Below are 17522 nucleotides of genomic sequence, written 5' to 3'. Positions count from 1 at the left end.
CACATTAAAGGAATGGAACATTCCAAAAGGCAAAGGAGGTAGGATTACAACCAAGAATGACCTATCAAGCAAAACTGAGTATAATTCTTCAGGGGAAGAAAATTGATATTTAATGAAATAGAGGACTTTCAAACATTTCTAGTGAAAAGGCCAGAGCTGAACAGAAAATTCAACTTTCAAATGCAAGATTCAAAAGATGCATAAAAAGATAAACAGGAATATGGAAATCATAAGTGATTTAATGAGGCTAGGCCGTTTACATATGCATGTACATGTATATTTCAGTCATTTCAGTCACATCCAACTCTTCAAAACCTCATTTGGGGTTTTCTTAGCAAAGACACTAGAATGGTTCGCCATTTCCTTCTCCAGCTCACTTTTACGGATGAGAGAACTGAGGCAAACAGGGTTAAGTGACTTGCCCAAAGAAAACCAGAAAATAGTATAGAGGAAACTAGGCATGGACCAACATTTCACGTCATATATGAAAATAAGATCAAAATGGGTACATGATTTAGACATAAAGGGTGATACCATAAGCAAATTAGGAAAGCAAGGAATAGTTTACCTGTCAGACCTATGGAGAAGGGAAGAATTTGTGATCAAACAAGACATAGAGAACACTGTAAAATACAAAATGGATAATTTTGATTACAATAAATTAAAAAGGTTTTGCACAAACAAAGCCAATGCAACCAAGACTAGAAGGGAAGCTGAAAGCCGGGATATAATTTTTATAAACAGTTTTTCTCACAAAAGCTTCATTTTTCAAATGTATAGAGAACTGAATCAAATTTATAAGAATACAAGCCATTCCTCAATTGATAAATGGTCAAACTATATGAACAGGCAGTTTTCAGAAGCAGAAATCAAAGCTATCAAGTCATGAAAAAAATGTTCTAAATCGCTATTGATCAGAGAAATAGAAATTAAAGCAACACTGAGGTACCAGTTCATACCTATCAGATTGGGTAGTATGAAAGAAAAGGAAAATGATAAATCCTGGAAAATGAGGCAAAATTGGAATACTAATGTACTACTGGTGGAGTTGTAAACTTATCTAACCATTCTAGATAGTAATTTGGAACTATGTCCAAAAAGCAATCAAACTTTTGTTTCAACAAAACTACTTACTAGGTCTATATACCAAAGAGATCATAAAAAAGGGAAAAGGGCTTACATGTACAAAAAGTTTATAGCAAATCTTTTTGTGATGACAAAGATGGAGGGGATACTCAAAAATTGGGGAATAGCTGAACAAGTTGTGGCATATGATTGAGATGGAACATTACTGTGCTTTAAGAAACGACAGGCAGGATGCTTTCGGAAAAACCTGGAAAGACTTATACGAACTGATGCAAAGTGAAGTAAGCAGAGCCAGGAGAACATTGTATATAGTAACAACAATACTGTAAGATGCTCAGCTGTGAATAACTTAGCTATTCTGAGCAACACAATGATCCAAGTCTAATTTCAAAGGACTTAAGATGAAAAATGCTATCCAGGAAAAGAAATGGTGGAGTCTGAGTGCAGATCATGGCATACTGTTTAAATTTGCTTTGTTTTCTTTGTCTGTTTTTACAAAGGTAACACGGCTAATATGGAAATATGTTTTATCTACAGCAAACTGGTTGCCTTCTCAATGAGGAGGTAGAGGAATGAGGAAGAGAAAGAATAAAAAAAACTTTAAAAATTTTACATGTAATTGAAAAAAATTTTTTTTAAATTTTAAAAAATGAGTAAAGGCTACTCCAGAGCATATGATGGATTGTCTAGAGTGTTAATTTACTTCTTACATAAATGAATGCAAATTAAATTTGGAAGTAACAAGGGAAGGAAAAAAATGAAGCAGGGCTGGGGTCTAGTATTATTATCTCTTACGACTAAGATTACTTGCATCTTTAAACCAATTAAGTTTCCAAATTTGAAAGATACATTAAGAACAGAGAATTATATAGGCCTAAAAGTCATTCAATGATTTTTTAAATGTACCTTTTAAGAATGTACTAAATGACCACTTGGTAAATAATTACATTAAGTCCTAATGGGAATACCTTTCTTGAACAATCTGCTTGAACCATATCTGCAGTGAAGTTAACACTCCTGACATGTCTGAGTGTTCACCACAAGTCGGATACATTAAGAATAATATAATGGAGAACCAGAAAAAATCATAGATACGATGACTATAACAATGTAAACAGAAAAACAACAAATGAAACAGCATTGAAAGTAATGTGATTCTATTGACCAAGCTGGGTCAAAAGGAAGAATTTTTAAAATGTACTTCCCTCTCTCTTTTTAGAGGTGAGACTCTAAGAAGTTGTGGAATATTGCAAATATTGTCAGACAGTTAAGTATTGGTTCACTAAATTGCTTTTTCCTTCTCTTTGTTTTAGAATCTTTATTAGAAACTGTGGCTTGCTGAATAGAGAAGGAAAGGATATATTAGAAGATAAAGGTGATAAAAAACACAAGATAGCAACAAAAATAAGATTTTTAAAAAGTGAGATGTTGAAAGAAAACACCTTAAGAAAAGATGTTAAAAGAAAATGGAATTTTCTGCAATCAGGATTTGAACTGAGATTAGGTTGTATGTGAGAATACCTTATAATGAAGTGCTTTGAACACTTCATTACCCAAATCCATTTGGACCAGGGCCCAAGAAAGTGTTTATTTACACCAAATTCTTCTTTCTGTATCTAGCTAATTGTGTTGTAGTGTGGTTTTAGTGTATTTCTACTAGTAATATTCCCCAGGAAGAACAAAAAGACCCATGATAAGCTGACTTTTATGTGGAGATTTAAAATTTACAAGGCACTTTGTATATATTACCTCAGTTAATCCTTTCAAGAACCCTATCAGACAGATAATATTGTACCTACTTTACACATGGGAAAATTGGTGGCCCAAGTTTAAGTGACTTGCCCATGGTCACAAAACTAGTCCAAGCCAGGATTTAAACCAGGTTTTCTTAGATTCCAAGCCCAACAGGTGATCTACTTGATAAAGCACACCAATTGGTGTATTTTAATCTCATGTGTTCTTAGAGCTTGATTAAATAATTATTTTTAGATTAGTATTAGCTTAGGCAGCTGGTGGCTCAGTGGATAGAGCACTGGGCCTAGAGTCAGAAGACCCGAATTCAAATCCTGACTAAGACATTTACTAGCTGTGCCACCCTGTGAGCAAGTCACTTAATCTCTTTCTGTCTCAGTTTTCTCAAATGTAAAAAGGGGATAATAATAGCATATGACCCTGGGTAAGTCACTCAATCTCTTTTTGCCTCAGTTTCCTCAAGTATAACATGGGGATAATAATAGTACTTACATCACAGGTTGTTGTGAAAATCAAATATTTGTAAAAAGCACATAGGCACTATATAAACATGTACTCCCTTTCCCTTCCCCTTATTAGGCTTAGTCATTTTCTTTTTGAAGTTGAGTTATAAAGCAGTTAGATTGCTTATGATCTGAATTGGGTGAGGTTTGAGAAACAAGTTATACTTTCTGAAAAGGATTCTGAAAGTCAATTTTGAAGGTGTCTATAAGGGTTCAGAACATACAGGTATATGTGAAATTACAGTACAGTAATTTATTATGTAATGGTAACACAACCTTTTATATTCTTTCCTAAATATTAAGAGGAAGCATATGCTTCTCATTCCTTATTTCCCAATGCCCAAAGCAATTTATATACTACAAACTCTCAACTGCCTTCATTATTAGAAGGTCCCCTTAGCCCAGGCAATCCAAGACAAGAAACCCTTGTGGCTCTTCCTCTGACTTCCTACTTCCTAACACAGCCTAAGCCAATGCCACCACTGCCCAAATACTTCAAATACTTCATGGGATGGTAAGATGCTGTCCAAAAATGACTTTAATTTACCCTCATTAGGAAGGGGCTATAATAGAATGTAGGAAATGAAATTAGAATTAGGAGATAGAGAACCAGTCCTGGAGGGAGGGGGAAACTGATCAGGACACATATGGGTTACCTGTGAGTTGATGGTCTAATAAAAACTCATTTACTCCAAGAACTACTTACTGAGCAGCATCAACTATCTAGAGAAGAGTTAGGACCCAAAATTATGTAAAATAAATGGCACAAAGTGTAGATCAACATTTTAAATCATATGAGCAGTGAGGTGGTACAAAATATATCATGTGGGACTGGAGGTCAGGAAGGCCTGAATTCAGATCCTACCTGCAGACATTTGTTAACTTTATAAACCTAGGCAAGTATCTTAACTGCTCTCAGACTCACTTTTTTGCATCTTTCAAATGGGATAACAGAACCTATCTCACAGGGCTTCAATGAAAGTCAAATGAGATAAGGTAGGTAAATTACTTTGCAAACCTTAAAGCAACATAGAAATGCTAACTACTGTGCCATCAATAAGTTCCAAATGGATAAGCCACATAAACCTGAAAGGTCGCATTAAAACAAAATGAGGAGATCTGAAAGTTCTATCTTTCCAAACTATAGCTAAGGGGTAAATTTTTAAATAAGGAATAGAGTCAAGCATGAAATAAAACAATTTCAATAAGTTTAAAAATTTTGGATAATCAAAATAAACGCAGCCAGAATAAGAGAATCATGGGGGAAGTGGAGAAATCTTTGTTCTGTAAAACTTGGATTCAGTCAAAAGGTTGCACCCAAGGACCTATAAGGCTACATGTGGCCTCAAGGCCATAGGTTCCCCACCATTCTAGGGAACTGACAAAAATACATAAAACCAAGAGTCATTCACCAAAAGATAAGAGATCAAAGCATAGAGTATTCATCCCATATGAGAAAATGTTCCTAATCACTAATAAAAGAAATGCAAATTAAAATTCTCAGCCTGAGAAAAGAGAAGCCATCAAGTATGGAAAATAGGAGATAATAACCATGCTTACATAGTCTAATTATTACACTATTATTATCCATGCAATGCAAAGAATTCCAACTATGTTGGGTAATCAATTTTAGGAGGACATAATACAGAATGAGAGGGAATGGGTTGGTTATAATCTTTATCCCTGAAAGAAGTAGCCAGATGAAACAGAACAAAGACAGATCAAAATATTGATGCTTAAACTTTAGCTGCCTGCAAAATTAACTTCTGTGGAACAGTTCATTCTGAATCATACTGGATAAATGGAACATTGCTGTTATTTCTATTTTTCCCCCTCTTGTCCCCAGCTATCTTATAGGGATGAAAATGTATGGATACTCTTCCTCTCCTTGGCTACTTTGCACTTGGATTATAGTCTGATCACTATAATAAAACAAAAAAAAAAATCTACAAAGTTTTATGCTGCAGTAGCTGTTTTCTATGAGAGCTGCCCAAGTTTTCAAATCCACTAAAGAATACAAGATGTTAACTAAATTTATTACAAATTCGAATTTTGCTACTAAGCAATGTCATACTTACTCTTGCATTTATAAAGGATCTCTGCATACCCTGTTTAAAAAGTGAACACTGCCTACAACTTCCTCAGCACCTTCATAAGAGAAGTTCACCCTTTAGGAACATCTTTCACAAAAGATCAGTTTGTTAATCTGTATAGCAAGAACGTTTCTCCAAGAGAAGATGATAAGAAGGGCTGATAAGAAAGCCTTAATGGGGTCTGTGCATTTAGACCCCCTGCCCACCTAAAGCTCTTCATTCCTTTAAGCAGATGATTTCCATCAAATTGCTAAGGACAAAAAGAATCAAATCTTTCTAAAGCAGAATGGAAGCTTCGATATAGGCATACCATGAAATGAGTGTTGAGATGCTGAATGAAGGTCCATAAATTATGCAAATATAACATGACAAGATAAAAAAAAAAACTGGTTAGCAGAGCCAATCAAAAGGCTATAGCTACATCTGAATAGCCTCTCTCATAGAAAGTCAAGAGACAGACTATAAGCTTCTGGAGCACAGAATTGCTTCCTTTCTCTTTATGTCCTTATTATTGTTAGTCCTTTATTTTGGAAGAAAACCAGGATTATCACCTGTGTGACCAGCAAGTGAACTGGATTTAAGTGAGGCTCTGAGTCAGTCTCACAATCTCCTTTGTTTTTATACTCCCGAGCCAGGTCAACAATTTAACCAACGCTTACCAAATGCCTAACACCAGCAAGGAAGGGTGCTTAGACCATAGGGATACAACCATCTTTAACCTCAAGAAGTTTACATTCCACTGGTGGGGGGAGAGAGGGGAGAATGCAACAGGTACAAAGATAAGTCAATAGAAAGTGCCTTCTAGGGAAAGAGAACACTAATAACCGGAGGAAGTCAGGAAAGATTTCATATTTCAAGTGGTAGCTAAGCTCAGACTAAAACTAGGGAACTAGGGATTCCAAAATGTGAAGGAGAGGGAGAAATAGATTATTTACAGACAGGCGGGAGAGAGGGGGTATTGAGATAGTTCAAGAGAAAGAGCAGAGATAGGAGAGAAAATGTCCAATTTGAAGACCAGCTAATAGGATGGTTTGGCTGGAACGTGGAGTGTATGAAAGGGAATAATATGGAATCTATATAAGTCAGATTGTGAAGGACTATAAAATTGCAAGTTGAAAAGTGTGTGTATATGTGTGTGTGTGTGGTGTGTGTGTGTGTGTGTGTGTGTGTATGCATACATAACACACATATCCTGTAGGCAATGAGGAACCACTGAAAAAATTTTTAGTGTAAAAGTCACACAGGCAGGATTGCTTTAGAGGGCTATTAATCTGATAGCTGGGAGGAGGATGGATTACAGAGGGGAGAAGAGGAAGACCAATTAAGAAGCTATTACAGTAGTCCAAATAAAAGGTGATAAAAGCCTGAACTAGGGAGATAGCTGGGTGGAGAAAAGGGGACAGAGGCTAGAGATGCCATAGAGGTGGAATTTTAAGTTCTGGTGATATGAGAGCAAAGGGGGGAAGGAGAGCAAAGAGAGTCAAGGCTGACTTTGAAGCTGTAAATCTCAGTGACCAGGAAGGCAGTGGCTTCAAAAATAGGGAAGTTTGGAGGAAGGTAGAGTTTGAGAGAGAAATTAGTTCTGTTTTAGGCATGTCGAATTTAAGATGCTAAAAGGACATACAAGAGATTCCTATGTATGGCATGAACTCAAGGAAATTAGGGCTAGTTGTGGAGACTTGGTAGTTATCTGTATAGAAATAGTTAAACTCAAAGGAAAAAGGAGATCATCAAAAAAAAAAAGAAATGAAAAAATGTCAGAATTCAGAGCCTTCAAAGCCACCTATGTTTAATAGGTAGGAGATGAACGATGATCTTGCAAAACATACTGAGGAGCACTCAGATAGATGAGAAAATCAAAAGGGAGAAGTGTTACAGAAGCCAAAGCTGGCCAGAGGCCAAGGATAAGGAGGACTGAGAAAAGTCATTGGATTTAGAAGTTAAGAAATCACTGTTAACCTTGAAGGTCTGGACTACTTATGTTGCAGCAATGGGATTGAGGTTTCAAGACATTGAGGGATGAGAAAGAGATGAGGAGAGGCTCAGTGGATCGAGTGCTGGGCCTGGAGTCAGGAAAGGTTCATCTTCCAGAGTTCAAATCTGGCCTATGACACTTACCACCTGTGTGAGCCTGGGCAAGTCACCCCTGTTTGCCTCAGTTCTCTCATCTATTACATGAGCTGGAGAAGAAAGTGACAAACCGTTCTAATATCTTTGCCAAGAAAACCCCAACCAGGATCATGAAGAATCAGACATGACTAAAAAACGACTGAACTGAAAGGAGATGAAGAAATGACAGACAATACCTTTTAGGACCTTCCTAGAATGGTGCTGATGAAGACCAAAATTCATTAATATTCATTGAAAAAACTGGATAGCTTACCATAAAAATGCAGTTAATGCTATTTTTTAAGTTGATCGTTTAACTGCTCACCATAACTCTGAAAATATGAGCTCCTTGTAAAGGCTGTCTCATTATTCATACTTGGAAGCCCCAGAGCCTAGAACACTGCCTGGCACCTAGGAGGTCTTTATTTAATATGTGTTGATTGATAGGATGCTTAACATTCTTGGTTGTAAGAAGTATGAGGGAGGAAGAAATGAGCAGTTGGAAAACCAAACAAGACTAATGATTTATTCATGTTGTGTTTGCCAAGTTGCCACACAATTCAGTGAGGTAGGCAAGCATCACTATTCCCATTTTACAGGTGTGCAAAGTGGGTCTCAGTGTTTAAATAATTTGCCCAAGTAAGATACATAGTACCAAGTCAGATGGGAGACTCATATATACATACATACATATATATATATATACATATATATGTAAGTCTGTCCTGAATACAAAGTCCAGAGCTATGTAAAAATGAAGAAATTTAATACAGAATGAACGTTTATTTGGGTACTACTTCTAAAGGAGAGACAAGGGTGATAAATACTGTCTAGATCCAAGGATAAATCTGGGTTTTTCCCTTCAGTTCACCTTTCTGGATACCCTAGAATTGTATTTCTTAGGTGCTGAGTGTGCAAAGATGGAACTGCCCAAATTGAAGGGAGAACAATTAGCAAGAATTGCTCAAAGTGGTACAGGGGATAGAGGGTGGAACCTGGAATCAAGAAGACCCAAATTCAAATCCTGCCTCAGAGATCTCCCAGCTTTATGATCCTGAGTAAGCCACTTAACCACTCTCTGTCTGTTTCCCAATCTGTAAAGTGAAGCTAATGATAGCACCTACCTGTCAGGACTGTGAGGATCAAATGCGATAATATTTGTAAAGTACTTTTCAAACCTTAAAGTGCTGTATAAATGCTGCCACCACCACCACTATTATTATTATTACAGTACCAAGAAATCTTCCCACCGAAGATAAAGGCAATCTGCTTTCCTGAGACAAATGATCAAAATGTTTAAAAAATGAAGTAATCCCTCAAACAGGAGGCTTTTGGTTAAGGTTTATAAAATCACCTTTCCCCTTATGGGAAAAGGGCTCCTAAAGCATGCATACACACAAGACCAGAACAATCTGCTTCCAACATTTTTTTCTCTACTTTCTGCCACAGGGAACTAATACAATGATGATTCACACTATCTATATTCCCAGCTAGAGCTGGGCAGTTGCTCTCTGCTCAGAGCTGCTTTGGAATGCAATAGTTGCTGTGTGGGAGAGGCATGATGGTGTAAAAAGGGCAAGAATCAAGTCAGTTACATCTACCAAAAAAGGAATTTATGTGTTAGAATAGTACTATTGTGAGATGGTGCTCCATTCACCCATGTGAATTTAATAGTATGCAACTCCATATTAATTATCTTCAGACATCGCATAAAAACCCCAAAGAAAAGTTACCTATAAAATACCACTGGGCATGAAATTGAAAGCAAATGCAACCAAGCCTCCTCCCGCAGTAAGTTACATCTGATATGTAAAAGTATACTCTAGTTTGCAACTGTCATATTATCTAAGTCTAAGTGAATGACTTTAAAATTTTGTGGCAGACTAGATAACTCTCCCGAGGGACTTCCCTGACATATGATGTTCTCTGTTTCTGCTTCTCCCCATCTTTTAGCCATTAAAAACAAGCACTACCCTTTCAGTTCTGGACCACCAGTGTGGACACACGTTTTCTTTTAGAAAATCAAGTCTTATTTATAAACTACTCCTAGCCCGCCCAAAGGCCAGACGGCTAATGTGACTTGCCTTTTGCGACAAATGTAATGAAAAGAGGCTGGTAGTCATTGCCTGATGATTAAAAATCATCTTGAGAGATGATATGGTAAAAGTAGTCAGAACCAAGAAAAAAATGAGTTTTAGATTTCTTTTTTCTCAGGGTGGGGGTGGTGGGACGGTGGCGGTGCAGAGAGGGGAGAGGAGAGAATAGTCAATGGTATAATATTCTCCATCTTTGTCTCCAGTGGAACTACACCATTCCATGTTGAAAAGTCAAAAGTTGCCAAGAACTTTTCTCATGCTACCATGAGGAAGATAATGCAAATATTATCCCCACTTTACAGAGGAGGAAAACAGCTCCAAAAAGTTCAATGACTTGTCCACGATCAAACAGATTAGCCGTAAATGATAGAACTGGGAGTGAACCAGAGTGTGATATGAGGCTTAAGAAAAATCAAGGACAATGGCTAATTAACCAATGGCTCCATAATGAAAAATGTTTAGAGAAATTGTAAAGACTGCTAAACATATTAAACAGGCACTGGATGTCAAGCCACATTTGAGGCTTTGGGTTTCCTCATCAAGAGGATACAAACAAATATCTATTTCCTATGAATTTTTTGACCTGTAATCTGGTAACATCTGTACTATTGCATAGTGACCCTGCTACATAATAACATCCAAGGCCAGAGGACAAAAAGCCTGCTTCCCTGGTAAAAAAAATTAGGGAAAATGTGAATAGACTTGTTCAAGAGCAGATGGCGTTGTGTGTGTGTGTGTGTGTATGTGTATGTGTATGTATGTGTGCATGTGTATGTGTATATGTGTGTATATATATGTACATATACATACATGTGTGTATATATACACATATGTGTGTATCTATGTATGTGTGTGTATCCAGTAATTAAATTCAAATCAACAAGACATCTGCTGAGTATTTGCTATGGTGCTAGGTACAAAGGAGATAGACAAAGATATATAAGACATATTTTCTGCCCTTAAAGGAGAAAAAGATGTCTTGCTAAAATAAACCTACAGTGGAAAAGCATGGAGATTTTAATGTACTACCGGAGTTTACAGAAGGGATGCATCTCTTGTAGGGAAAGAAGGAAGACATCGTTGGAGGAGGGAGAATTTTGTCTGAGCCTTGAAGGACAGATGGGACCTTTTAAGTGGCAGAGAATACAATGAGGGAAGAGAGAAACAAAGAGTATTACAGACAAAGACTCAGTCAAATGTGGGAGATCTCTGGGAAATAGCCACTAGACCAGCTTAGATATGACACTGGAGGAGAAGAATTAAGCCTTACCATAGAGAGCCTCAAATGCCAAGGTGAGTTTAACTTCATTAGTAGCTAAGAGAGAGGGGCAGCTAGGTGGCGCAGTGAATAGAGCACTGGCCCTGCAGTCAGGAGGACCTGTGTACAAATTCAGCCTCACACACTTGACACGTACTAGCTGTGTGACCTTGGGCAAGTCACTTAATGCCAATTGCCCTGCCTTCCTCCCTCCAAATAAAAAAAAAGTAGCTAAGAGAAAGCCACTGAAAGTTTCAGAACATGGAAAATGCATGATGAGATTTATATACTAGGAAATGTTAGCTGACCTAAAGGCTGCACTCAGAGATTATTGCAATAACCTCAACAGGTAGGATGCATGCCCACTGATTGCTCAATAAACTGTGGCACAAGAATGTAATGCAATATTACTATGTTCAAACCAAAAATGAATATTAAGAATTCAGAGAAGTGTAGGAAGACTTACAGGAACTGATAGTGAAGTAACCAAGTAAACAGAACCAGGAAAACAATGACTACAACCATGTAAATGAAAAGAAGAACAAACACAACAAAACTGAAGGCAGTGAAACATATTGAGAAATCTAGTTTGGCCCTAGAGCAGAGATGAGAAAAAAAAATCTATTTCCCTTCCTTATGGATAGTTGGTTGTTGGTATACAGAATACTGTATATACTATTAGCCATGGTTGAGGAGGTAGTTGCTTCTGCTGAACTGCTTTTTAAAAAAATCTTTGTTACAACAGACACGTGGGGAAAAAAAAACCCTAAAGATAAGCTTAGAGTCATACAAGTGATTTTGAAGCACAGATTAATGTAGCAAATCATTCCTCTTTCATCAGTCCCAGTACAAAATCACTGCAGAAGCGTTGTGATTACATTTGTCCTAAGATGATATTTCAGCAAAAACAGTCTTCTGATATTTAACTGCCTAATAAACCACATCATGTTTTTTCCCCCAAGTCTGCCAGTTTCAATATTTTCCTATGATTAGAAATTCTTCTTCTCCTTGCCTGAAAATGAAGGCTAAGGCTTCACTAAGAGATCCATCCTGAGAAGTGCCACCAAATTCCAGCTAGACTTACCTGTCAGCCATCCAGCAGCACTCCTCACCTGGGGGGGTGTTAGCACAAAAGTGCCAGTCAAAACCTTCTAAGGCTCCGCCAGGCTGTGCCTGACTTCATGTTGTAAGACAACAGCGCCACAACTTGTGAGTGTTGATAGTAAAAGGGCTTGTGGGGTTAGGGAGGATCTCCCATTTCCTTCCCTTCTTGCCCTCATCCTACTACTTACCACCCATTCAAGAATCTGGGCTGCCCCCTCTGCCCTCCCTGCTTCCAGGGAAATCAGGAAGAGCTGCAACCAATTTCATTTTCATCCCCACTGGGCCACTGGGGAAGAGCTATATATAGAAGAAACAGGGGCAGAGTTCCATCAGCTACACTGGAAGAGGAAGTAGAGGGATGAGGCACAGCTTGCTGCAGTCTGCTCACCCCCCACCCCCTCTTCTCCTCCTCAGACCAGCTGGTGCAGAGTGCTAACCTCTGAGGCCCGGCAGAAAGAGAAGGATCCCAGAAAGGATGCCACTGGATCTCCCTGCTAGTGAACAGAAGAAGCTCCATGAAGCAGGTTAGGCTTTCACAGGAGGGCTACAGAAGACTAACATGGAAAGAAGTGTGGGAAAAGGAATGGGGGAGGGAGGAAGCCAGAAAAGGGGGAAAGGAAATGAGAGAAAGCGAAAGGGAAGAGATAAGAAAGGGAGAGGAGGAAGAAGGGAAAAAAGAAAGAAGAGAGGAGGAAAGGAAAGAAGGGGGAAACCAAAGGAAAAGGGGGAGGAGGGAGGAAAGGGAAGTGAGGAAGAGAAATGTAGAAAAGGAAAAGAGGTAAAGACAAGGAGCAGCTGAGAGGTTACCAAGGACAAACACTGTAAACAAAAGGAAATATTAGTCCAGTGACAGTCTATTGCTCTAATCAAGGGAGAATTTGTTTGGATCTGATGTAAGCCTAGAAGGAATGAAATTCCTGAAGAGAAACCAGTCTGTTCTTCCATGTGCTCAGGTAAGCGCTACCATGCAACTCAATAACCTCACCTAGTTACAAAGGAAGGAGTTAGGACAGCATGGGGTCCCAAAGCTCTTCAGGTATCTAGATTATGACCCCATGTACATTCCCGGGAATGGTCAGGAATGAATTAGAAATGTGGACAGCAGAGAGGATGCAAACTGTGAAAATCATGGGCTCCAGATTGGTAAGAGCCCTTAGAAACCACCTGGCCCCCAGGCCCTGAGAAAAGTAGGAAGCACAAATTTAACTGCGTGACCTAATAATGCCCACCACGACCACCCCCACCACTAATCACTTGTACATAGCACTCGTGAAGCTTGTATGGTGTCTCACATACATTTGATCCTCACAACAACGCCATGAAGTAGGTGTAACAGGTATTACTATGTCCTCTGTACCTAAAGAGGTTAAGTGACTTGCCCATGATCACAGAGCTAAGAAGATCAGATTTAGGGTTAAAACCTAAGAACTCTAGCTCCAAATCCATTATTCTTTCAAGGATACCATTCATGGCCTTCTGACCTTGCTGGCTTGCTTTATCTTCACTTGCCTATAATAGATCTGGTTCTTTAAAAATAAATAAATAACAGCCCCACATCCAGGATTCCAAGACTCTGCCCCATCTAGCAATCGATCAAAGTGGCTTGACACAAGTAAGGGTTGGCCAACCAATCTGATTTTAAGATGAGAAGACCAATTCTCTGAACTACCGGTGCAAACTAACCAAGAATGTGTTTCTCTAAATGTAATTCAATTCTCAAACAAAACAATTTGGTATACTTTAATACATTTGCTACCTAGTTAGATTAAAAAAACCACCATCCACTGGGTGGTACAGGCCCTGATTGGGACAACCCACACCCTAAATTCAAGAGCCTTGGGAGTATCAAGGCTTAGCTACTTGGAAGTAGCCAGTGCCCTCAAGCCATCATCTTGGAAGCATTCCTTTGGAAATGCGGCTCAGCATCTCTTCCTTCAGGGGCTACAACCGCATCAGTCAAGATCCATAAAGGAAAGCTCCTACCCGTCCAAAGGTTGGTGTATCGACAAAATTGTTCAACATCAGAAACTGATATAATTTTATTTGTGAAAGTGACGTTAAAGAAGAAGCTTTAGCTTTCGCTTTGCGCTGTACCCTAAAGACCAAGGGACTTTTCCATCTGACTTACAGCTGAACCCTCCTATTTCTGTGGTCTCCATCATTAGAATGTGAGCTCCCTGAGACCTCACCAACTCCTGCTTTTCTACCTGTTTACCCAGAGCTCAGCACAGTGCTTTGCATGTGACAAAAGTATTTAGTAAGTGCTTTATTCATTCATTCATCAAAGGTAGTCAACTTTCATTTCTTCTACCAGGCTAGAGAGAACTACTTTCTGCTTTAGTGAAAGAAACAAAAAATAGAGCATAACATAGGGAACGTGAGCATGTAATGGTAATAAGAAAAACCTTTTAAGGAGAAATAACTTTAGATCATATCTTAACATTAATGATGGATGCACATTGGCAGAAGAAGGGCAGGATAGTACAAGGGACAGAAAGATGCTCTAGGAATCAGGACAACCTAGCCCAGAGGTGGGGATCCTGTGGCCTCAAGGGCACATGTGGCCCTCTGGTCCTCATGTTCTGTGAAGTTTGGATTCAATCAAAGGGTCACACTTGAGGACCTAGAGGACCACATGTAGCCTCCAGGCCACAGGTTCCCTACCCCTGGCCTAGATTTAAATCCCACTTTGTATATTCACAAAAAAGTCTCTTAAGCCTCTCTGAGTTTCCATTGTTTCAGCCTTGAAATGGCATAATAACACCAATTGTATCTGGCTCACAGAATCGTTTAAGGCCCACAGACATACGAATGTAACCCGTTTTATAGACGTTAAATCACTATGTCAGTTGTTATGGTTGTTGTTATTGCTAGAAAGGAGAGGAAACGTCCATGTAGCCCATTACAGAATGGACAAAAAGCAGATCGAATCTCCATGTAGGGATTAGCCCAAAGATGATTTTAGAGAGATCTGGAAGAGCCAAATTAACGGATAGCTTTGAACAGTTAGCACTCTAGCACCATGATGCTACTAACAAATATAACAAAAATTAGATACCTAAATGAAACAAAAGGGGTTTTATTTCAACCACACAATAAAGTCCAGCCTTACCTTTCCCAAAGAAAATTTACGGTAATAGTAGGCTCCAAGGTCAATGTGTTCTATGATGTAACGTTTTACTTTCTCCCTGTGAATTGGCTGGTTTTCTCTTGGCACCTCCAAAACCGAAACACCTGCATTTGTGCAGTGGGAGCTGAGGGAGGACTCAAAGGAACAGCTTTCGCCTGTAGTGGAAGAAGCTGAGCTCGCCCTAGAAAGTGCAATCCTTCTGTCTCCCTCCCCACCTGTTTCATTCCTGAAATAGGGACAACTCAGCACAAGGTCATTGCTTTTCCCATCCCCCTCATCAGCATCGAGGTTCTTGGAGTTGAGATCCTCCTTGCTTCCCAAAGGAGATTCACAGTTTCCTGCCTGGCCTGTTGTCATCTGAGTCTGCGAGGCTGCTGAAGCGCCAGTGGTTATGTTTTTTCTTTTCCCCACATTAACCCTTGTAGCCATGGCTTCATTGATATTAAACAAAATGCTCTGGACATCATAATGTGCAAACACTTCTGACAATTCCACGGGCGAATGCTCCTCTCAAGCCGACTCTCCTCCAGATCGGACGTGAATTTGAAAGTTTCATGCTCACTTTTGACAGTTCGCAGCTTCCGGAAAAGGGATGTTTCCACTGATTCTGATTTTAATCTCCGCTTGAAATTCTTTTCCCTGTCTCTTCCCATCAGCAGGGCATTGTCCATGTATTCTAACCCCGAGATACGGACAAATTCTCCTCTAGAAATCTGTGCCGCAGCATGAAGGCTAGGAGAGATTGTAGGATCACAGTGGAAGAACTCAGGAAACCCAAATGGGGTGAGAGCTTTGTGTTCATAATTGTCTACTCTGTACCCTCTGAGCATCGCAAAAAAGTTTTCCCCCGATAAGCCTTGCCTATCGATAGAAGAAGTGCTTCCATATTCCCTATGTAGGGCTGCCCCAGTATTCGGGTTAACAGCATTCTGGTCTAAGACGTCTTCAGCGTCAATGTCACTGATGGTGACATCACTATTGCTTCTCTGCCTTATGGGGTGAAGTCCTCCTCGCTGTGGAGAATGAATAAAGATATCCCCTATGGTGTACTTGGTCTCTGCAAATTCTATATCAAGCTGTTCCTCTTGCTGCCCATCCCCCTGGTCATTTTGTCCATTCTGCATGGCCGCCGCCGCCACCGCAGTTTCATAACTGGCTTGTGATCGGCTCTCCCATAATGCCTTGCAACTCATCTCCTTAGAGCAGTCCTTCTTGGGTGGCCATTCAGATACCCTTGCTCTAACGCCCATTTTGGGCATAGCTGGTGTGCCGTTAGCTGGACCCCCACTTTCACTGACATTCGAAACATTCAAAGATGTCGGAGGACCCATGTTGCCATTCAAGGCCTTAAATTTTCGAGCAAAATAATCATCCGACTGCATGGTGCGTGGAGAATCCTTAAACTTTGAAGAGGCTCTGGTGAACTGGTGCGTCTCTTCCTGGGACTGACGTGGATCACTCATGTCCACTCACAGGCAAGCAGTGACAAGCCTTACCAGGAAGCCTGGTGCTGTTGTTGTAATTACATTTTTTTTATTTATGGCAGAAACAACCAGAGAGAGGTTGCTACCACATTAGATGCAGAAAGGAGAACTTCTTGTATAGTTTTGTATTCCTTTATTATCTGTTTGTCTATCTGTCTGTGTGTATACATACACAGATTTTTTTTTACGCTAAGAGAGAAGAGTTTGAAGAATATCGATTCTTCAAAGGCAAGAAAGAGTCTCATCAACGCCACTTGTGATGATTTTTAAAATTTCCTTCCTGTTCGCCAATGTTTGGCATGACATCTGTGCAAGAGTTTCTTTTATCTAAAATGAAAAGGAGAAAAATTACCATTAGCAATGTACATGCTTCAGGTTGAGCAAATATTATAGTACTGCAAAAGCGTTTTTTGATAAAAGGGAGACAAAAACAATATAATGATTGATCACCTCATAGAATCAAAATAAAAGTGCCAGTCTTGCAAACCTCCCCAGACATTTCTGCCAGGGACCCACCATAAAATCTTTTAGGCCCATGCCTCAGTTTTTCTCCTTCCAAAGTGGGTACAGTTTTCAACAGAACTGCAGAGTTGGAAGAGACCTCAGGAGTGACCTAGTTCAATCTCCCTGTATTGCCACCTTTCTATCACCACCATATTTTACGAGTTCATGAGTTTGTACTTGTGAATCATTTTGTGCCTTAGCATGTTAGAGAAATTAATCCAAAATAGCAAATTCCCTTATTTTCTGGGGCAGTTCTCAGTTCCTGTGTCTGAAATGCTAGCTCAAAAGATTGATGCGATCGTTCCTTGGTTTATAAATCTGCTTCATTTGTATAGGAGATCCCAGAGATCTATACTCTACTGAAGCCCATTCACTCCCAATTCTAAAAAGAAAAAAAGATAAT

At 39.3% G+C, this 17522-nt stretch overlaps 1 protein-coding gene across 1 annotated transcript in view; it reads right to left on the bottom strand.

Annotated features, from left to right (window-relative positions):
- SIPA1L2 (signal induced proliferation associated 1 like 2) overlaps positions 1-16934 on the bottom strand; it is a 117308-nt gene extending 100374 nt beyond the window's left edge. The window contains 3 exon segments of the mRNA XM_036756506.1: position 14138; positions 15114-15607; positions 15610-16934. Coding sequence (XP_036612401.1) covers position 14138; positions 15114-15607; positions 15610-16594 — 1480 coding nt within the window. The 5' untranslated portion in view covers positions 16595-16934.
- Positions 16935-17522: the final 588 nt, after the last annotated feature.

Source organism: Trichosurus vulpecula, chromosome 4 (genome assembly GCF_011100635.1).
Source record: "Trichosurus vulpecula isolate mTriVul1 chromosome 4, mTriVul1.pri, whole genome shotgun sequence".
Classification (NCBI taxonomy): domain Eukaryota; kingdom Metazoa; phylum Chordata; class Mammalia; order Diprotodontia; family Phalangeridae; genus Trichosurus; species Trichosurus vulpecula.
The sequence above is the reverse complement of the archived record's forward strand: the minus strand, read 5'-3'. Positions and strand labels throughout refer to the sequence as shown.